The sequence below is a fragment of the Acomys minous genome, assembly GCF_964271855.1.
Source record: "Acomys minous genome assembly, chromosome: 13".
Classification (NCBI taxonomy): domain Eukaryota; kingdom Metazoa; phylum Chordata; class Mammalia; order Rodentia; family Muridae; genus Acomys; species Acomys minous.
This window is the reverse complement of record NC_140495.1, coordinates 47,234,484-47,255,659: the sequence shown is the minus strand read 5'-3', so window position 1 is coordinate 47,255,659 and position 21,176 is coordinate 47,234,484. Positions and strand designations below refer to the sequence as shown.

Here is a 21,176-nt window from a genome sequence, read left to right as displayed (position 1 = left end):
TAATGTGACTATAGAACTGTGCAGTATGTCTAGCCCAGCTGCTTTTATTTTATTTTATTTTATTTTATTTTTGAGACAGGGTCTCTCTGTGTAGCCTTGGCTGCCCTGGACTCGCTTTGTAGACCAGGCTGGCCTCGAACTCACAGCGATCCGCCTGCCTCTGCCTCCCGAGTGCTGGGATCAAAGGCGTGCACCACCACTGTCTGGCCACTTTTTTTTTTTTTTAAATATTTTGTTTTTGAGGCAAGGTTTCTCTGTGTAGCCTTGGCTGTCCTGGACTTGGTTTGTAAACCAGGCTGGCCTCTCCATTCCTAGTGTTGGGATCAAAGGCATGTGCCACCACTGCCCAGATTCACACACACACACAACTTAAACTGAGTGGTGGTGCAAGCCTTTAATCCCAGCATTCAGGAGGAAGAGGCAGGCAGATCTCTTGGAGTTCGAGGCCAGCCTGGTCTACAGAGAGTTACAGGAAGTTCAGTGCTACACAGAGAAACCATGTCTCAAAAAACTAAACACCTTAAATGCTCTTTATATATAATTTATATATATGAAGAAATGTCATTTTTAAACTTGCTACAGGGGCTGGAACTGCAGAGAGTTCACTTCCCAGCACTCATAGTGGATGATGCACAATTGCCTGTAACTCCAGCTCTAGGGAACCACGGACTCTTGTAGGGAATTGCACTCACATGTGCACAAACCACACACATACATAGACACTTCAAATCTTTCTGTAAGGACTGGAGAGAAGGCTCAGAGGTTAAGAGCACTGGCTGGCTGGGTGTGGTGTAACATGCCTTCAATCGTAGCACTCAGGAGGCAGAGGCAGGCGGATTGATGTGAGTTTGAGGCCAGTCTGGTCTACAAAGCAAGTCTGGGATAGCCTAGGCTACACAGAGAAACCCTCTCTCGAAAAACCAAACCAAACCAAAAAAAAAAAAAAAAAAAAAAGCACTGGCTGCTCTTGCAGTGGTCCTGAGTTCAATTGCCAGCAACCACATGGTGCCTCACAAACAAATATAAGGAGATCTGGTGCCCTCTTCTGTCATGTAGGTGTACATGCAAGCAGAACACTATACATAATAAATAAAAATGAAAAAGAGAAACCAAAGAAAAGAAAAACCACAGGGTGAGATATAGGCTTTCAACTTTTTCAAACCTACTTTATTAGGGATTGCTTCACATCTAACATTTGGGATGAAAACAAACACATGTTCCCATCCCCTACCCTGAAGATGTGCCACAGTGATAACGGAACACCTCTCTGGCCCGTGCAGGGTGCTGGGTTCATCTCTAGCACTTACACATACAAAACAACACATTGAGCAAGTTGCATCCTGGAGCTCAGGATCCTCCTTTGAAGCTTTCCACCATGTCAAGACTGTCGGCGTTCCTTGCCTTCTCATGGCCATTTAGTTCTTGAGCAGAAGTGACCAGTTTTCTTAGTGCTGTCATGTGACTGCACATGGGCTGGGGATGAGGTACTTTAACTCTTCCCTTACTGACCAGTGCTTTGTTTCCATGTGTCTTTAATTGCAGCAGTGACTTTCTGCTCACAAATCTGTGCCGATGGTGTGGTTATTCTTCGCAACCTGGAGTGGGATTGTGCTAAAGAGTAAGCATTTTAAAATTGGTTCTAAAACTGTCCTTAAAATGGTTAATATGTAAAGTTGTATCATCTCCCCTCTCGCTTATTTAGAATTAACGTCGCCAATTTTTGTCCATGTGTGTATCTCTTCTGTTTTTCAAGTTTTCCCCTGTTTTGACTACCCAGCTTTGTAAAATGTGTAGTATCTGAGAGGGAACATCTACTCTCAGGGTTTTTTGTTTTTGTTTTTGTTTGTTTTCTTGAGACAAGGTTTCTCTGGGTAACAGCTCTAGCTGTCCTGCCTGGACTTGCTTTGTAGACTAGGATGTCCTGGAACGCAGAGAGATGCCCCTGCCTCCTCTACCTCCTGAGTGCACGGATTAAAGGCTCGTACCACCACACAAGGCTAGTCTTACTGTTAAATTGGATTTAATGGTTTTTGTTTGTTTGTTTGTCTTTTGTTTTTCAACACAGTGTTTCTCTGTGTAGTCCTGGCTGTCCTGGACTCACTATGTAGACCAGGCTGGCCTCAAACTCAGAGATCCACCTGCCTCTGCCTCTGGAGTGCTGGATTAAAGACGCAATGCCCTGCATTATTACTGTTTTTTATAGTCAAATCAGTTTATTCAAATACATAGACAATTGAGCGTGGTGTAGTGGCACAGGCCTTTAATCCTAGCACTTGGGAGACAGAGGCAGGGGGATCACTGTGAGTTCAAGGCCAGCCTGATCTATAAAGCAAGTCCAGGATAGCCAAGGCTACACAGAGAAACCCTGTCTTGAAAAGCCAACCAACCAAACAACAAAAAACCCATAGAAAATTGGTTGAGGACCAGAGAGATGACCCAGCAGGTCAAGGTGCCTGCTCCCAAGGCTGAGGGCCTGAGTTCAGTCTGTTGAATTCACAGGGTAGAAGGAGAAAGCCAGAAAGCCAATTCCCACACATGGCCATTCACATGTAATGTACAGAAAATGTTATAAATATGATGAAATGTGAACTGGGTGTGCTGTTACACACCTTTAATCCCAGCACATATATTTGGTTTTTTTAAAACAAAGATTTTAATGTAGCCAACCTCTGGCTTTCCTGGTTATTCGTGAGGGAGGCACCCAGAGTTCTCCATGGAGGTCCATGAGACAGGAGTGAAGCGATCTTTGCACAACAACGTCAGAATTTGGCCTCCAAGAGCTGCCATGGGACCCTGTTACCAGGTTATAAAGGTATCTCTGGTCCAGGTGTGAGACAGATTAAATGTGGTAAACCTGCAAATCCAGCAACTGGAGGCAGAGGCAGGGGCTAGCCTGGGCTGATTGAGGCAGTGGTCTTTCTTTTTTCTATGTTTTTAATTTTAATAAGAAAAGAGAAAGCGCTGGCCAAGAACAAACACTGGGAGAAAGAAGTCACAGATTCCTGCCAAAGCCAGCCACACACAGCAGAGGCACAGCCAGGGTTAGGTGCCTGGTCCAAAGGTCAGACTGACAGCAAGTTGTTTGTATCTTTTAGCAAGGCTCCCCGAGGGCTGGACGATGGCCAGCTGCCCTGTGCTACCAGCACCACATAGGCTCGGAGGACTCACATATTCTCAACACTCCACCTGTGGGCAAGCTCCTCCACGGCTTTCTTGCTGGCAAGCCTGGCACAGCGTTTCTGTTCGAAGCCATTGGATCTGTCCACTCCATCCCAGCGATATCCAGGCCAGAGAGTGAATCTATTAGGAGGAGCAGGACCATCGTATCGAGGCCTCGCTTTCTCATTCTTGTTGTCCTTAGCCTTCCTCTTCTTACTGAAGTCGGCCATCGGGTCCCCCTCCCTGTCTTGTTCTCTCAGCATCCGGTCCAGATCTTCATCATCGACATAGCGGGCCAGAGGCTTCTGCATCTCCATCATGGCGTCCTCTGCATTCTGTTGCTGCTGCCGGCACCGGACAAGCCCTTTCCCCCACTGGGCGTGTAGCTCCTCTCGCTCTGAGTCCTTCTCTGCTTTTCTCCTCTGTTCCAAGCGCTCCAGCCTCAAATTCCTCTTTTGACCCGACTTGTTCCGAAATACAGTTTCAGCAAGTTCACACTGAGCTCCGAGGGCTGTCATGTCTTGGCCCTGCTTCTTGAGTTCCTGGTGCAAGCTGGTTTTCACTCCGGAATCCAGGTGCGCTGTCTTCTTCCTGGAATGCGGGCTCCTTCGAGGAGGAGAGAGGTCAGAATCGGAAGACTTGGTCTTCTGTCGTCTCCGGGGTGGTGACAGATCTGAGTCAGGACCCTGGTGCCCTGATGTGTGCTTTTGCCGAGGAGGAGAAAGCTCTGAATCGGAGGCCTTTTGGTAGACACCTTTAGAATCAAGCTGCTTCTTAGCTCCAATATGGGCATTTGCAGAGTCCTGCTGGTACTTGCTGACCATGGAGAGCAATGGGTGAGAATGTCGCAGCCCCCTCTGGGCTACAGCCTTGCTAGGGCGTCTTTCTGCAGCTTCACTGCTTTGGGCTCTGGGCAGTTCCGAATCTGCTGGGGAGCCCTGACCGGCCCTGCAGAGTCTGTGCATCTGAAGTCTCAAGAGCCCTCCTGAGCTGGGCTGCTTCAGGGGGGTGGTTATTCTGGGCCCTTCTCGGGGAAGAGATAGCTGAGGAGCCATGGTGGCCTCTCCTAGGAGACACACTTGAAGAATTACGATGAGCCTTCCTTCTGGGAGAAACATTTGGGTCAGGCTAGACCTTCCTTGGGGGAGATATCTGGGGGGTCCAGGCGGGCCCTCCTGGGAGGAGATGGACCTTGGTCATCACGGTGAAAATATCCATCCTCACTGTGGCCTCCTAGAAGCTTCCATTTGACACCAGAGCAGAAGGCCTCCATCTGCCTTACCTCCTCTGGTTGCTCATCCCACAAACTCGGCCACCACAGGCAAATCTCCATCCTCTTCCTCCTCCTCCTTAGCAGTAGAGAGAGCTGCCCAGCCTACATCATCATCAACAATCCGCATTCCTTTGCCGCTGGCACCTCCCGGCTTTGGCCGTTTTTTGCTCTGATTGCGACCAGACTCTGGACCTCTTTCCGTGCCAGCATCTCGCTTAGGCAAGTAAGGCTTCAGGTACTCAGCCTTGCAAGAGCCCAGTGGAGCTGCAGCCATGGCAGCCGCGAGGGCGGGAGACAGTGGTCTTTAACCCTGCTTTTTTTTTTTTTCTAAGTCTCCAGATGTCTTTCTGGTTGTTTTTGACCTAGAAATTAGGAAGAACGGAGTAGGGCTGGTTCTGTTTTTCCCTTGTGTTAAATAGTTTAGTAAAACCAAATAAACAACACGATTAGAAATATTCCAATAAAGAATTGTAACCTGTGAGGTCTGTTTGGATGGTAGAGGGGGGACCCCCTCTTCCCCAGCAGTGCAGTGCTGTTGGACCTCCTCCAGGTCTTCCCTAGTGTGGGGTTGGTTGGACGGTTGTCCTCAGCCTGGCTCCCAGGACAGGCTGTCTCCAATGTGCTCCTTACCCCCTCGGAGGTCTGGTATGTGGAGAGAGCTTCCGCAGGGCCTTTGAGTCTCCCAGCTGTTTTCCCTAGAGCAGGCCATTTTGAAACCTTGTTAGGGGGCTGGGCTTGGTGGCACATGCCTTTAATCTCAGCACCCTGGAGGCAGAGGCAGGGGGATCACTCTGAGTTCAATGTCAGGCTGGTCTACAAAATGAGCCCAGGACAGCCATGGCTACAGAGAGAGACCTTGTCTCAGAAAAAAACAACCAACCAACCAACCAAAAACAAAACAAAAGAAAGCTGGTTAGTTGATACAACATGCTTTGAAAGGTCTGGTCAGGACTTTCTTGGGTCATGGATTTCCTGAACTTGGGCATGGGGGATCCATGAAATTGAACTGTATATCCCTGTTTTTTATTGAGCCCTAACTGTTGGACCCTAGAGTCCACTCGGGTGGGAGGTCATCTCGAGAGACCACTTGAGTACCACAGCGTTGATGCAAAAGCACAAGGTTTATTGCTGACGCATCAGGGAACCTCAGCGATCGAGAGGCGGAGGAACCCCGAGTTACTGTCACAGGCTTTTTTTTTTTTTTTTTGGTTTTTCGAAACAGGGTTTCTCTGTGTAGCCTTGGCTGTCCTGGACTCGCTTTGTAGACCAGACTGGCCTCGAACTCACAGCGATCCACCTGCCTCTGCCTCCCAAGTGCTGGGATTAAAGGCATGCGCCACCACGCCCGGCATCACAGGCTATTTTTAAAGGCTAAAACCTCAAGGTTAGGAGGGGCTGAGTGCCCCATGTTAAGATTGGCTCTTGGCAGTTGCTAGGGGTACTTGTTTAAATGTTATTGGTTACTGCAGGGGTCATAGGTCTGGGCAGGCTATGGGTGTTGGGGAATTTAGGGAATTTCCAGATGGGTTTTTCTGAGAATTGTTTACCAAAGTTGGTCGATCTGACTCCGGGAACAAATTCTTTTCTTTTTTTCTTTTTTTCAAATTTATTTATTAGGTACAGTGTTTTGGATGCATGTACACCTGTATGCCAGAAGAGGCCACCAGATCTCATCATAGATGGTTGTGAGCCACCATGTGGTTGCTGGGAATTGAACTCAGGACCTTTGGAAGAGCAGGCAGTGCTCTTAACCTCTGAGCTATCTCTCCAGCCCCACAAATTCTTTTCTGGGTCACGTTCCCAGGCTTAGGCTGAGAAAGCCTTTCAATCCCCCCTTGAGTTTTAACTGGCCTTAATCTTAAGGCCCGGTTTTGAGGGCTTGGTATTGTTGGGTTAGGATAAGGGCCTGAGTTATATTGAGACGATCTCAAATAAAGGCAAGAAGTCGGTTAAGGATACAGGGCCGGAAAGTTAAAAGCAAGAAAAGGATTAAGAGGGGACCAAGGAGGGTGGATACGAGGGAACCACCCCTGTTGGGCCTCTCGGTCCCTCTGTCCTTTATCCAGGCGTTCTCTAAGTTTCAACATTGAGTCTTTGATGACTCCTGAGTGATCAACATAAAAGCAACATTGTTCTTTTAGAGCAGCACACCGCCCTCCTTCTTTTAGAAATAGTAACTCAAGACCCCTTCTGTTTTGGAGTGAGGTAAGGGATTCTTCTAATCGAGAGATGGACTGTTCTATGGCCCGAAGGTCATCATTCATTGCAATCTGTAGTTGTCCAAACCGTTGGTTCCCGTATATGAGGGCTGCAGTCCCAGGCCCCGCCCCGGCAATTCCTAACCCTAATAAGACTGCGAGAGTTGTGGAGATGGGCTCTCTACGGTACCGGGTACTTTCATAACTGGTTTCAAATATTGGAGAAGTAGCCGGGTGTGGTGGCGCACGCCTTTAATCCCAGCACTCGGGAGGCAGAGGCAGGCAGATCGCTGTGAGTTCGAAGCCAACCTGGCCTACAAAGAGAGTCCAGGACAGCCAAGGCTACACAGAGAAACCCTGTCTCGCAAAACAAAAAACAAAACAAATATTGGAGAAGACTGGTAATAGATTCTGGGGATCAACGGCACTAGAACACAATAATCAGAGGCTGAAAAAAAAGCAGTGGAGATGCAAGGAGTGAATCCGGTGTTGCAAGCCCACCATAGATTGGAAGGGGGAAGAAGGAAATAGTTGTTAGAAGTAACAGTCACATTTAAGGTATGGTTACAGAGATGTTGATGGCTGTGGGGGACTCTTCCTATACATGTACCCAAGCCTGAGACTTCAGTCAAGGTGAGCTTTTTGTGTTGGCTCCAATCACAGAAAGAATGACTACTGGTATTAGTAAAGGAGGCAGTAGTGGCGATCCCCTCACAATAAGGTGGGCTTGGATTGAGGCAAAGCCAACAGGACTTGGTAGCCTCAGGGTTAGTAGCATTTAATGCAGTGAATGTTCCTGTAACCAGCTTAAAGAGTCGGTCCCCTGCCTTGGGTAGGGAACCCCCGGTGTGTGTCCAGTGAAGCCGGGGCCAGCGGGGTCAGAGTATTAGCAGGGAGCAGATCAGGAGGGTCTTGTTGGGTTCCTGTATCCGCTATAACGGGGTTAGGGCCTATGGGTACAGGGGGTGGTTGAGATATTATAAGTTTTACCCTAAAGAGGAGGCCGTCATCGTACCCTTCTGTGTACATTCGAAGGCCCCATGTGTGTCCTGTGAGCCATCCTTGGCTCTGTTTTCCTTTAGGGGTGAAGTGAACCCGGAGGAGGTGGCACCAATTTTGGCATTGGGCATATAGATTAGGCCAACCGGGTGAATAGAGGGATTTGTAACCGGGGATGGTGTAATTGGCCTGAACTGCGATGTAATCCCAGGAGGAGGTGCGTTTCTAAGAGGCAGACCCTGAAGTTTCACAACCCCAACTTTTACAGTAGTAGTCAGAGGCTCCTCCACATTTAGGCGCCAGGTCCCTGGGTCGGTGGGAACCAGGACAGACATAAAAGGTTAATCGTCGTAGCCCATACCTTCTTCTCACAGTGCCACATCCGCCCCAGGGGCTGAAGTCTCTACCCTCAGGAGACTCTCTGGTTATTGTAAACAGGTGATTAAGGTGTGGTTCAGTGAGTCTTATACATGCCTTTAATCCAACAGCCTTCTGCACAGCGGACTTAATAAAATAACCCTAGGTCAAATGGCAGAGTAAGACACCTGCTGACAGGGATTAAAGAGTATGAGGGCCTTAAAAAAAAAAGATGTATTTATTTATTTATTTATTATGTATACAGTGTCCTGCCTGCACATACCCCTGCAGGCCAGAAGAGGGCATCAGATCAGATCACATTATAGAGGGTTGTGAGCCACCATGTGGTTGCTGGGAACTGAACTACAGGACCTCTGGAGGAGTAGTCAGTGCTCTTAAGCTCTGAGCTATCTCTCCAGCCCAGGAGGTGTTGAGGGGTATTTGAGACAGGGTGTAGACGGTGTCTTCAGCACTTTCATCTCTTGCGTTTTACCTTTGGTTTTGAGCTCTCTAGCTCGCCAGCTTCTTGGCTCTTTGGCTGTTGCTTTTTGAGCCTTGAGCTATCGAGCCTTTGGCCTTGCATTTTTGGCCTTTTCCTCCTGGGCTGTCAGCTGAGCTGGTGAGCCTTTTGGGCCTTCTCCATTGGGACGGGAGCTGGGTAGGAAGGTCAGCTGGGTGCTTTCTCTGCCCTCTGAGCTAGCAGGTTTTTCACCACAACAGTTGGCTCCTCAGTCTTTATTGGCAAACTAGAATGATCAGGGATTTTTGATTAAAACCACAGATGCCAGCACCTGGGAGGCAGAGGCAGGCAGTTCTCTGTGAGCTGGAGTCTAGCCTGATCTACAAAGAGAGTTCCAGCACAGCCTGGGCTATCACACAGAGAAACCTGTTTTTTTTTTTTTTTTGGTTTGTTTGTTTTTGGTTTTTTTGGTCTGTGTGTGTGGGATATCTTAGCCCAGAGGTGGTGGCTCACACCTTTAATCCTAGCACCCAGGAGGCAGAGGCAGATAGATCTCTGTGAGTTCAAGACTCTGGTCTACAGAATGAGTCCAGGACAGTCAGGGTTACACAGAGAAACTCTGTCTCAAAAAAAAAAAACAAAACCCCCAACAAAATATTAAAGTTAATAAAGCACTCTGTAATCTATCTCTGGGGTCTTTATTACCCTCTTCTGCTTATTAAGCATATCTTTTCCTGTACAATTAGATCTTTCTACAACTGCTTGTCCTTAGGATTGTGTGGTATACTTGTAATATGCTTTGTGTTGTAATATGCAAAAATGGTTTCATTTTACTAGAGACATATGCTGGACATTGTCAGTCTTTTTTTTTTTTTTCTTCTTGAGACAGGGTTTCTCTGTGTAGCCTTGACTGTCCTGAACTCCCTTTGTAGACCAGGCAGTATTTGGCAGCATGCTCCTATCATAAGACTGGGAACACAGTACCTAATTATCCTATAGGTGCAGTGACAGGAGAGAGCTAGCAGGGAGCTGTGCCAGAGCCCATATATGAGATGTGGTTAGGGGCACCTATGTCTAAAGACACCCTCCAGATGAAGTCAGGCAGAGAGCGGGAGGCCCTGCTGGGGAGAGGGAGTCCTCCATCTGGTGCCCAGCTCAGAAAGGCTATCTGGACTGGGAGGACTGCAACCTCAAACAGCAGGGTCCTCCAACATTTGATCAGGAGGCTAGGGCAGGCCGGGGGACAGGAGGGTAGGCAAGCCTGTAGAGCAGCTTCATCTACAGTACCGGGCATGCCATTTTCACTTTTCCCTGTCCTTCCTTTAACAGAGCCTCAATAAGTAGCTCTTGCTGACCTGAAGGTTGCTAAGGAAACCAGGAGGGTATAGAACCCACAGAAGTCATCCTGAAGTCTCCTTAGTGCTGCTGCTAAGGACATGCACCACCACTCGGTTTGTTTTGTTTGTTTGTTTTTTTCCGAGACAAGGTCTCTCCGTGTTAGCCTTGGCTGTCCTGAGCTGGAATTGTAGACCAGGCTGGCCTTGAACTCACAGCGATCCACCTACCTCTGCCTCCCAGGTATTAAAGGTGTGTGCTGCCGGGCGGTGGTGACGCATGCCTTTAATCCCAGCACTTGGGAGGTAGAGGCAGGCGGATCGCTGTGAGTTCGAAGCCAGCCTGGTCTACAGAGTGAGTCCAGGATAGCCAAGGCTATACAGAGAAACCTTGTCTCAAAAACTCAAAAAAAAAAAAGAAAGAAAGAAAAAAAGGTGTGTGCCACCACACCCGGTGCACTGCCACTCTTAGTCAGATATTTAACAGTTCTTTTTGTTTTTGTTTTGTTTTTTGAGACAGTGTTCTTTTTTCCTAATATTTCTTTTTATTTAAAAATTATTATTAAAATTATTTATTATGTATACAGGGCTCTGCCTGCATTAATGACAGAAGAGGGCATTAGATCTCATTATAGATGGTTATGAGCCACCATGTGGGTGCTGGGAATTGAACTCAGGACCTCTGGAAGAGCAGTCTATGCTCTTAACCTCTGAGTTATCTCTCCAGTCCTTTAATATTTATTTATTTATTATGTTTACAGTGCTCTGTCTGCACGTACACCTGCAGTCCAGAAGAAGGCATCAGATCACACTGTAGATGGTTGTGAGCCACCATGTGGTTGCTGGGAATTGAACTCAGGACCTCTGGAAGAGCAGACGGTGCTCTTAAATGCTGAGCCACCTCTCCAGACAGAGTTTCTTTGGAACTCAGAGCCCACTCCCCCACACCACCCCTGCCCCTGCCTCCCCAGTGCTGACACTAAAAGCATGCGCCACCACTGCCCAGCAACAGTGCATTTTACTTCAACATATTTTAAATATTCCAATATGTGACCAACCCATAAATATGGTGGCACACCTCTACAACACCAGCACAGCGGCAGAAGGACCATGTTTCCTGGGCAACTCTGGGCTACACATTGAGGTGGCTACCCAAAAACAGATGAGGCACTGGAGAAGTGGCTCACCTACTCTTCCAGATGACCTGGGTTCAACTCCCAGGATGCACATGGAGACTCACAATCATCTATAACTCCAGTTTTATGAGACCCTACCCAATCTTCTGCCCTTGGCCACCACAGCACGCGCGCACACACACAGAGTGCACATTACTGAGCACATAAAACATATTAATCCCAGTACTAGGGAGACTTGAGACAGGCAGATCTCTAGCTATAGAGGCCAGCTTTGGTTTACATGGCCAGTTCCAGACTACACAAAATGAGACCCCCGTTTCAAAAATGCTAAACCGGAGTAAGGGACCTGAGATCAGTCCCTGGGAACCACATGGCGGGAGGAGAGAACCAACGCGCCCAAGCTGTCCTGACTTTCAGTAGGTTGGTCTCCCGCGGCGGGGTGGAAGGTTCTCGATACTCCTCTGGGGAAGGAAAGCCTGGGGTAAAGGAGACCTTGGCCACAAGTGGGGAGCATACTCCTGGCAAAGCACAGTTACCACAGTAAGACTATGAGCCGAGTATAAAGGGAAAACTGTGGAACTTGGAGCGCCTGTACAGAAGATGACGCGGGGTCACAAGTAAAAGAACAAAACAAAACAAAAAACAAACAAACAAACAAAAAAACCCAAAACCCAAACAAACAAGATGCTGTCTGCAGACTCTGCGATTGTGCGCAGGGAGGAGCGTCCCCGAAGCGCGAACGATCGTAGGGCGGTACCTTTCGCACTCCAGATACCATTTCCGGGTCGGGTCAGAGAATTGCTTCCGCCGGCTAGGAAGTGACGTACCACTTCCTTTCAGGCTCGGCGTCTGTAAGGTGGCTCCCACGCGGGGTCAACATGAGGATCGAGAAGTGTTATTTCTGTTCGGGGCCGATCTACCCTGGCCACGGCATGATGTTCGTCCGCAACGACTGCAAGGTGAGGCGGCCGTGGCCCGCGCGCTGCCGACGGCTGGGGACGGGAGCGCGCGCGGCTCGCGCGGGGTTCTGAGCGCCGCGGAGTGGCCATGGGCTGGAGTCCGGGCATCACTGCCGGCGAGGCCTCCTCGGTGCGGTCGGACCCCCATCCCACCCCCGGGTCACCTGGGCTGGCGCAGCATCAGGAAGTCGGTCGAACGCATGCTTAAGCCGACTGTAGGCTGACTTCCAGGTGGGAGCAGCAGGAGATGGGCGTGTCTGTAGAGGTTAAGGGACAGGGTGCCTGAGCATTGTTGCTGGGGAACTGGGAGAGACTGAACATGGGGGCGTGGGTCTTTGGGGAACTGACCTCCTCGGCAGCCTTCACTATCCCACTTTAGACCTCCGGGAGCAAAGCCTCTTTCAGCCAACAAGGGCCGGTCCAGGCTTGTGAAGGTCAAGTTCGCAGTTCTCAGGTTCAGGAAGCCTCGGAGCACTTCTCCTGGCTACATCGGGTGCCCCCCCCTCCGCCCCCGAGTCCTTTGTTTCCATTTATGCATGTGAAGCAAAGAGCATCCTGTGTAGGAGATCGCACAGTTTGTCAAAGGTGCAGAACGGAACAGTAGGGTCTCTGAAGAAGGCGTTGGATTGTAAATGACGACCAAAGCGTGGGATGGGGCTGTAAGTGTGAATAGTATAAATACAGGGTGAAGTGTGACAGGCATTGCTATATGGCACATGCGCGTGTCCTCTGATTTGGGGAGTGAATCCCATTCCTCTACTTCTCTGAATTGCAGGTGCCCAATACACGTTGGTCACATTTGAGCCGGTTACTCTCTTCTCCCCCACTTACTGGGTCCCTTTGTCTTTGCAGACAGTTCCCCGTTTTTTTTTGTTTTTGTTTTTGTTTTTTGTTTTTTGTATCCTGCCCAGTTTTGTGTGTGTGAGAAGCAATGAGTTCCTTTAGGGTAACTCGGAAGGGCGTGGGTAAAGGGTCACTTACAGGACCAAGCACCTTGTTAGACTGTACTACTGAAGGCCACCAAGCAGCTGTTCACTGCGTGTAAATCTCCGGGGGCAGAACTTTGTGACCCGTTCTGAGGGGTCGAGATTAAAAGGGAAATGCGAGCCTGTGAACGATGTTGCCCCCTGCACCCTCTGCCCACCACCTCCCCCCGTGTCTCATTTTGAACTCACTTATCATTCTTGCTTCACTGTCACTGTATGGTACTGTGGGTAGCGTTATTTTGTTGTTTGCATTCTGATCTGGTATCAGTCTTATTTATTTATTTATGTTTTGAGACAAGGTTTTTCTTGTCCTGGCTGTCCTGGACTCGCTTTGTAGACCAGGCTGTCCTTGAACTCACAGCGATCCACCTGCCTCTGCCTCCCGGGTGCTGGGGTTAAAGGCGTGCGCCACCAGGAGATAGCTTTATTTTTTTAAGGCATTGAAGCAACAAAATAATGCAGCTTAGATGTAAAGAGTCTCGCTACCCGTCTCAGGAACACACTGCAGTGTTAGTAAGCTGAACGTTGCAGCTGCCTCGGGGAATTAAGATAGTAAAGACTGCCTCAGATCTGTGAGTATGCTCTTTAAAAACACATCCTGCGCACAGCAAGGAAGCAAATGGCTGCCATCCCAGTAGGTAGAAGGCTGAGGCAGGACAATCCCAAGTTGCAGGCCAGCCTTGACTACACCGTAAGACTTTGTTTCAGAACAACAACCAAAAAGCCAGTCACTGGAACTCATAGTTAGTGATGAAATAGACACTGAAAAGGAAAGGAAGAACGACCTATTAGCAGCTTTATTTTTGAAAATATTCTGTGCTTTCAGCCAGAATGACAGAAGGAAGCAAGTGGGATTTCAGTGTGGCTCAAAACTCACACTTACTAGGCGTATAGGAAAGTTTGAGAATTAAAAAAAAAAATGAGAAAGGATTTAAGAAACTTAGTAATATTCCTTTATCCTGGAGGCAAAGGCAGCACTCAGGAGGCAGAGGCAGGCAGATTGCTGTGAGTTCGAGGCCAGCCTTGTCTACCGAGTGCAGGACAGCCAAGGCTACACAGAGAAACCCTGCTTCAAGAACAAACAAACAAACAAACAAACAACAACAACAAAACAAAAAGAAAGAAATATTCCTTCACTTGCCAGTGAGAGTTATTGTTGTCTGAAGTGATTGATTGTGTTTTCAGGGTTCTCAGCCTGTCAGGGGTGATGTAAGACACCCACGAGAAACTTGAGTTTCCTTCTGTTCTGTCTCATGTATCCCGGGTGCTGTTGGTAGGATTCAACATGAGAGCCGTTTGTTGGTGGCTGGGTCCTGTGATAGAAACGTTTTTATTGTTGACTCTTCATATTTTAACTAGAGTTAAAATATGAAATTAAAATACTCTTCATATTTTAACTAGAGTTTCTTGTAGGTGTTTCGATTCTGCAAGTCCAAGTGTCATAAGAACTTTAAGAAGAAGCGGAACCCACGCAAGGTCAGGTGGACTAAGGCCTTCCGGAAAGCAGCTGGCAAAGAGCTCACGGTGGTGAGTACAGCCCAGCCTCATGGGCTCCTGTCACGTGCTTGTGTGGGGGTTTTTATTTGGCTCTGGAAAGTCTCATTCTCATGTGATCCTTAAATCCATTGTTCTCTACACTGCCGAAAAGGGAAAACTGCCCACCCCAGTTTGTAGAAGTGATTTAAAAAAAAAAAATTGGGGGGAGGCAGGGTTCAGATAGGGTTTATCTGTGGAGTCTTGGCTGTCCTGGATAGCCAACCGTGAACACAGCTGCATGTTTGTAGGATCTGAGGCCAAATCATGGTTACTCTTCTAAAAATAATCTTCAGTGTAGGGGAAGCAGCTTGGCACCACCGATAACGCCCAAGAGAGGGGCTGCCAGTCTGACTCACTGCTTAGGGCATGGTGAGCTGAACAGAACCCCACATTTGTAAATGAAATAGCTAGTATAGAGTTATGTTCCGTGCGCTTCTGTCACCTACACCTGAAAGCCAAGGAATAACTCAGCCTTTTCTAATTGTTTTGCATGTCTTCAGGTGAATGTTTATTAACTATCAAACTACCCCCATTTGGAGGCTCCTGTGCCACACAGGTTATACCCTGCAGATGTGCAATTCACGTCTTTTTGTTGTAATAGGCTCAAACAATATGAATTCTTGGTATTTGATTTGAACTGTGATTTTCCTCTGAAGCTCAGAAATTGAGGTAGCCCTTTCAGTTTGTTTATAGTTTTTGAGGTTGCTTATAGCCCCTGCGAGAGGGAGTGACGCTCCTTTCTTTTCCTCTGAGAATCCCCCGAGAAGAGAGCTGTCCCAGGTAGGGGAAAGCTGGTGTTCTCCAGTGTTAGGAGGAGGGTGTCTTAATATGCACCCACTTAGGATTTCTGTGCAAAGGAGACTATTTTAAGTATTGCTTGCTTACCATCTTTCCTACCAACCCCCTGTTCCATCTTACAGGACAACTCATTTGAATTTGAAAAACGTAGAAATGAACCTGTGAAATACCAGCGAGAGCTTTGGAATAAAACCAGTAAGTCCCTGGGGGTGGCAGGTGTTCAGGGGAGACTATTGTGGGCATTCTGTAACTTTAAATGCTGGCTTGTTTTGTAAATACTAAACTTCATTGCGTGTCTCTTTTTCATCATGTTAATATAATAGTCTTGGTGTTTATGTCTTTAGTTGTAAGTTGTTCCAGATTCTTTTTAGAATTTGGCTGAATTTGGGTGTATCAGAAATTGGCTGGTATATCTATATTCAAATAATCTAATTATTAAACTTGAAGCACCCACCCAAAATAAACCCCCCAAAATTTGAAAGAATGTATAAAAGTAATGTTTCAGTGTGTGAGGCGAGACCCAGGTAAAAAATACACAGAGCTCGTATGCTAGACTGGCTCCTGCAGGGTTGTGTGTTTGCTGTGTGCCTTCCACAGTAGGATGGAAAGGTGCTTCATCTAAGTGCTTGTTTGGGTAAATATGAACAGGTCCCCTGCTCTGCCTTCTCTCCTTTCTCCCCCTGGCTGCTTTTGTGCAGCCTTCAACTTGCAGATCATGCACAGTCTCTGCCCTCTTTGGAGCACTCTGGGGTTCCGTTACTTGCTAATTGGTTCAGACATTACTGGCTCATTCCCACATCTGGGAACGCTCTAAGAGGCAGTACAGCACCACCTTTCTTTCCTGCAGGGATTCTGTCTTTGGTTTTTTGAGACAGGATTTCTCTGTGTAGCTTTGGCTGTCCTGGACTCGCTTTGTAGATCAGGCTGGCCTCGAACTCACAGTGATCCATCTGCCTCTGCCTCCTGAGTGCTGGGATTAAAGGCGTGCGCCACCATGTCTGACTACAGAAGCAGTTTTTGACAGTGTTTGGTGTAGATGGTATGGAAGTCTAACCTTGCTCCCTGAACTGTTTTATGCAGTTAGTAAGCCAGAGTACTGTGTACAGCTAGCGTCTCGCACCTTTGGCTCTGTCAGTAGTGATTGTTTTGTAGTGAATTTTTTCCTTTAAGCTTAACAAAGTCATGGAGAGGTATTGTTGTTAGTCCTACTGCTTGAATGTGCTTAAATTTGCTGACTTGTAAATTTTTTTGTAGTTGATGCAATGAAGAGAGTTGAAGAGATCAAACAGAAACGCCAGGCTAAATTCATAATGAACAGGTATGTACATATGTAGAGGAATAATTATGAGGTTTCTAGAGGCATTGAGTTTTTTGTTTGTTTGTTTGTTTTGTTTTTCTCCGAGGCAGGGTTTCTCTCATAGTCTTGGTTGGGATTAAAGGCATGGGCCACCATGCCTGGCTTATTAATTAAAAAAAAAAAACCACACACACACAGCCGGGTGTGGTGATGCACGCCTTTAATCCCAGCACTTGGGAGGCTGAGGCAAGCGGATCACTGTGAGTTCGAGGCCAGCCTGGTCTACATAGTGAGTCCAGGACAGCCAAGGCTACACAGAGAAACCCTGTCTCAAAAAACTAAAAAAAAACAAAAACCAAAAAGCCACACATGGTGGCCCGTAACCATCTATAATGAGATCTGGTGTCCTCTTCTGGTCTGCTGGCTCACATCCAGGCAGAATATTATATAAATAATAAATAAATAAATGTGTGAGTGTTTTGCCTGTGTGTATGCAAGTGCACCATGTGCGTGCACTGTCTGCAGAGGTCAGAAAAAGGCATCAAATCTGGAACTGGAGTTACAGACAGTTGTAAGCCACCATGTAGGCCCTGGGAACTAAATCCAGGTCGTCTGCGTGAGCAACCAGTGTTCTTAACCACTGAGGCATCTCTCCAGCTTCTTTTTTGGTTATTTTTGTCTTTTGAGACAGGGCCTTACTGGTAGCTCTTGCTGGTCTGGAATTTAGAGATCCATCTGCCTCTACTTTCTGAGTGCTGGGATTAAAGGAGTTTGCCCCACTCCCAGCCTAAATATTTAAACTTTTTATTGTTTGTGTGTGCTCACTGTGGTGGGTGTAAACTTGCCATGGCGTGTATCTGCAGCTCAGAGGACATATTGCAGAAGTTGGCTCTTTGTTTATACTGTGTGGGTTCAAGGGATTGAACTCAGGTAGTTGGACTTGGCAGCAAGTGCCTCTACCTACTGAGCCATGTCACTGGCAAAAACTAGCTTTAAATCTAATCTCCGTGGACATTTTAGTAAAGAAGCATGCTGTGGCAGCTTTCTGGCATTTCAAAAAGTGAGCATGGCCAGGCGTGGTGGCGCACGCCTGTAATCCCAGCACTCGGGAGGCAGAAGTGGGTAGATCTCTGAGTTCAAAGCCAGCCTAGTCTACAAAGCAAGTCCAGGACAGCCAGGACTACAAGAGAAACCCTGTCTCAAAAACAAAAACCCCGAAGGTGAGCACCGTGCATGTGAGGACAGCACAGTGTTTCTGGTGAATGCTGTGTTTATGCTCCTGCAGTTGCTGAATAAGTAACAAAGCGACGCAGCCTGGAGAGTGTGCTCTGTGAGGAGGAAGCACTCACACTGGCACTTGAGACTGCCTTGTGTGATAGCGCTTTGTGTGTGTGCCATGGAAATGGGCTCCGACATCTGCTGAGTCCTCACTCACACCTTGTTCTGTCAGCAGATAAGCATTGGGCCCCCACCTGCACCAAGCCAGGCACTGTGGGTGCGGTGAGCGGCCTGCTGGGATGTAGATCCTGCTAATTAGCAGCTAGAACACAGTTTGACACAGAATTACTACAGAAGAGAATGTCTGTCAGTTAGGACTCAACAGGTGACAAGCGTAAGGTTTAGGATCCAGTCTGCTTCCTTGTTGACCGCTGCAGTTGTTGCTGAGCAGAAGGGTGGCCACCCCTCTGCAGCCCCACCTGTGCCCTGTGTAGCTGGGTCATTAGTGCAGGTGCACTGGGAGTGAGAGCCTCAGGCCTTTTGTCACTGAAGTTTGGCTTTGATATATTTCATCACAGGTTGAAGAAAAACAAAGAGCTGCAGAAGGTTCAAGACGTCAGAGAGGTCAAGCAGAACATCCATCTCATCCGGGCTCCTCTTGCAGGTGAGTAGAGAGTCAGGAAGTCGGAGCTTTTGGGCTCCCTGAAGTGCCTTCCATTTAAACTGTCATTGGGCCTTGGTGATATGGTCTTTCTAAAAGTGCCTTTTATTCAGTGTCTCCCCACTGTGGGCTTACGGTCTTTCTTCCCTCCATTTTTCCACAAATGCTGCCTTCTTTTTTGAAAACCTATTTTTTAAAGATTTGTGTATTTATTATGTATACAGTGCTCTGCCTGCATGACAGAAGAGGGCATTAGATCACATAGATGGTTGTGAGCCACCACGTGGTTGCTAGGAATTGAACTCGGGACCTCTGAAAGAACAGTCAGTGCTCTTAACCTCTGAGCCACCTCTCCAGCCCACAAATGCCTTCTTAAACAAAATTGTTCCTGCAATAATTGCATAGGCAATGTTTGCCTCATACTTTAGATTAAAAGACACTTCATGTTAGTGACTCTCAAACATTGGTTTGTATTGGGATAATCTGGGGACCTTAGTATAAACAAAAGTTCAGGTCCCCAGTAGCTCTCAGGTGGTCCTGGTACCTACCACATTTCAGGAGTACTTTCTGTAATAAAACCTTCTGTGTATTACACTTACCTGGGCACAGGTTTTCACTAGACTTTTTTGTTTTTTGTTTGTTTTTATTTTTGTTTTCCAGACAGGGTTTCTCTGTGTAGCCTTGGCTGTCCTGGACTCGCTTTGTAGACCAGGCTGGCCTCAAACTCACAGAGATCCACCTGCCTCTGCCTCCCAAGTGCTGGGATTAAAGGTGTGCGCCACCATATCCGGCTTCGCCAGACTTTTATGTAGCCAGCAGCTTAGACAATATCTTACATACTTTATTCTTTCTTAGTGCAGATTACTGAGAGGGAGAGAGGAATTCTTGACTTCACTTAGTAAAGGAGAACTCTGATTAGGTCTTGGCTGGGTCTGTGTGTAGGGACTGCCTTGGTCATGTTTGTACCCAGTTCCACCAAAACAAAATAGACCAAGCCCTTCGGCACTTGGCTTCTGGTGCACGTGATGCAGAGCCCAGAAAGAACAGAGACCCGCTTCTTTTAATTCTCAGTAGCCTCTTCTGGTCAGGTGGTCCCTGTACCCTCATAGCAGAGCGTCTCGTCCCAGTTTTAGATTATGAACCCACAGTAGCTGAGTGATGTAGGGCATGTGGCTCTGCCGGTGCTTTCCCATGGTTCAGTAGGCCATGCAGGAGTTGAAATGAGGCTTCTGTAGAATGCTCTGTGCATTGCTAAGATCTGGTGAGTTTGGCTACTATTCCTAAATCCTTAGAAATAGCTGTGACTTGAGGGCAGGCAGGTGCTCTGTAGAGTGCAGGGCCACACTTATGCTCCTGTGTTTTACATTTCTCTTCTTTTTAAATGAGCTAACTTTTGAGAATCTCATACGTGAGTACTGTATTTACATTGCATCTTCTGCATCTTTTAAAGGCAAAGGAAAGCAGCTGGAGGAAAAAATGGTCCAGCAGTTACAGGAGGATGTGGACATGGAGGACGCTGCCTAACGATGCTGCCTGCAACCAGCCCCGTGGACACTAGAAATGAGTGGAGACTGTCGGTCCCTAAGTTATTGATTGGTTACATAAGGTCCCTGAGACAGAGGCTGCTCACCTGCCTCCCTCCTGAGTTGCAGCGTGGAAGCGCATCCCGTTGTGCACGTTAGATCTCAGCTGAGTTTCTGCTCACGCAAACACAAAAGTCCGTGTGTAGGTGAGGATGTGAACTGTGGGTATGCCATGGTTCAGCCACTGCGCCAGGCATTGTTTCTGTACTGACTGTCTTGCTGGTGTGGAATCTGAAATGATGTAATATTGTCTTTGTACTAGAATAGTCTGCTTATCAGGGGGCAGAGATCACCCAAGACCTAACCCTTCTCTTGACTACCGTCTCTTGGTTTGCTCTGGTTTGTTTAGTAGCTTCTTGCAGTCGCACAATGGCCTTCTGTAACGCGCTGCACTGTGCTGGGCTGTCTGACCCCCTCCGCTGTTCCAGTAGGCAGCTGTGACGTGGGCTAGGTGGGTAGAATATACTTCACCTGAATGGCACCTTATTCTTGCTCTGGAGAATGCGCAATACGAGTTTTGACTTCGGTCCCAGCAGGGATCCCAGCCCAGCAGTGGTCTAGAAGCAAAAGAATCTTGGTGCCTTTCAGAATCAAGTGTGTAGTTTTCTGCTTTGCTTTGTGTTTTCTGTTTAGCTTTGGCTGTCCTGAAACTCACTGTGTAGACCAGGCTGCCTTGAACTCACAGAGATCCGGCTGCCTCTGCCTCCTGAGTGCTGGGATTAAAGAGTGAGCTATCATAACACTCAGCTTTTTTTATTGTCCTTAAAAATCCAACCAAACAAAAGAAACTCATGTTCTTGGAAAATAGCATTTATGGATAGAGTGCTGCCTATTTGTATATAAATAAAAACCCTTTCTAAAGTAAATGCCTATATATTTCTTATTTAAAAGTTATAAACAAAAGTACTACATTTCTGTTCTTTGAAGAGAGCTTTGCCTACATAAGTAGGAGGTATAGTTAATTAAAGGGAAATACATGCAGGCCGGGCATGCAGCATTCAGGAGGCAGAGGCAAGTGCATCTTTGTCTATAAGTGAGTCCAGGACAGCCAAGGCTACACAGAGAAACCCTGTCTCGAGAAAACAAAACAAAAAACAAACAAACAAACAAACAAAAGGTACAGTGTTAGGCCTTGCTAACTTGGAGCCCACTGCTTTGCCTCTAGAGTGCAGTTTGGAGAAACTGAACAGAACTGAAATGTGTTCAGGGAAAAACATTTCAC

At 47.4% G+C, this 21,176-nt stretch overlaps 2 protein-coding genes across 3 annotated transcripts; one reads left to right on the top strand and one right to left on the bottom strand.

Annotated features, from left to right (window-relative positions):
- Window positions 1–979: 979 nt before the first annotated feature.
- LOC311581647 (BUD13 homolog) lies at window positions 980–11,093 on the bottom strand. Of its 2 annotated transcripts, none has more exons than XM_084754101.1 (2): window positions 10,968–11,093; window positions 980–4,794 (listed from the first exon to the last, which is right to left on the bottom strand). In XM_084754101.1, the coding sequence occupies exon 2, from the start codon at window positions 4,275–4,277 to the stop codon at window positions 3,165–3,167; it is 1,113 nt and encodes a 370-aa protein (XP_084610227.1). In that variant the 5' UTR covers window positions 4,278–4,794; window positions 10,968–11,093; the 3' UTR covers window positions 980–3,164. The 2 variants fall into 2 exon arrangements, 1 of the variants encoding a protein (XP_084610227.1); XR_014773829.1 differs by lacking the exon at window positions 980–4,794 and adding an exon at window positions 8,710–8,732.
- A 626-nt stretch (window positions 11,094–11,719) lies between these two features.
- RSL24D1 (ribosomal L24 domain containing 1) lies at window positions 11,720–20,820 on the top strand. The gene is made up of 6 exons (XM_084752907.1): window positions 11,720–11,875; window positions 14,275–14,388; window positions 15,318–15,390; window positions 16,450–16,513; window positions 18,289–18,374; window positions 19,822–20,820. Exons 1-6 carry the CDS (start codon window positions 11,795–11,797, stop codon window positions 19,893–19,895), a joined length of 492 nt encoding a protein of 163 aa, XP_084609033.1. The 5' UTR covers window positions 11,720–11,794; the 3' UTR covers window positions 19,896–20,820.
- Window positions 20,821–21,176: the final 356 nt, after the last annotated feature.

What these genes read in the sequence shown, in the direction of transcription:
- LOC311581647 (XM_084754101.1), bottom strand. Translation starts at nt 4,277, where the DNA reads ATGTTTCTCCCAGAAGGAAGGCTCATCGTAATTCTTCAAGTGTGTCTC.
- RSL24D1 (XM_084752907.1), top strand. Translation starts at nt 11,795, where the DNA reads ATGAGGATCGAGAAGTGTTATTTCTGTTCGGGGCCGATCTACCCTGGC. An exon ending in AGAGCTTTGGAATAAAACCA is followed by an intron (nt 15,391 to 16,449) that starts GTAAGTCCCTGG and finishes ATTTTTTTGTAG; the next exon opens with TTGATGCAATGAAGAGAGTT. An exon ending in CATCCGGGCTCCTCTTGCAG is followed by an intron (nt 18,375 to 19,821) that starts GTGAGTAGAGAG and finishes CATCTTTTAAAG; the next exon opens with GCAAAGGAAAGCAGCTGGAG.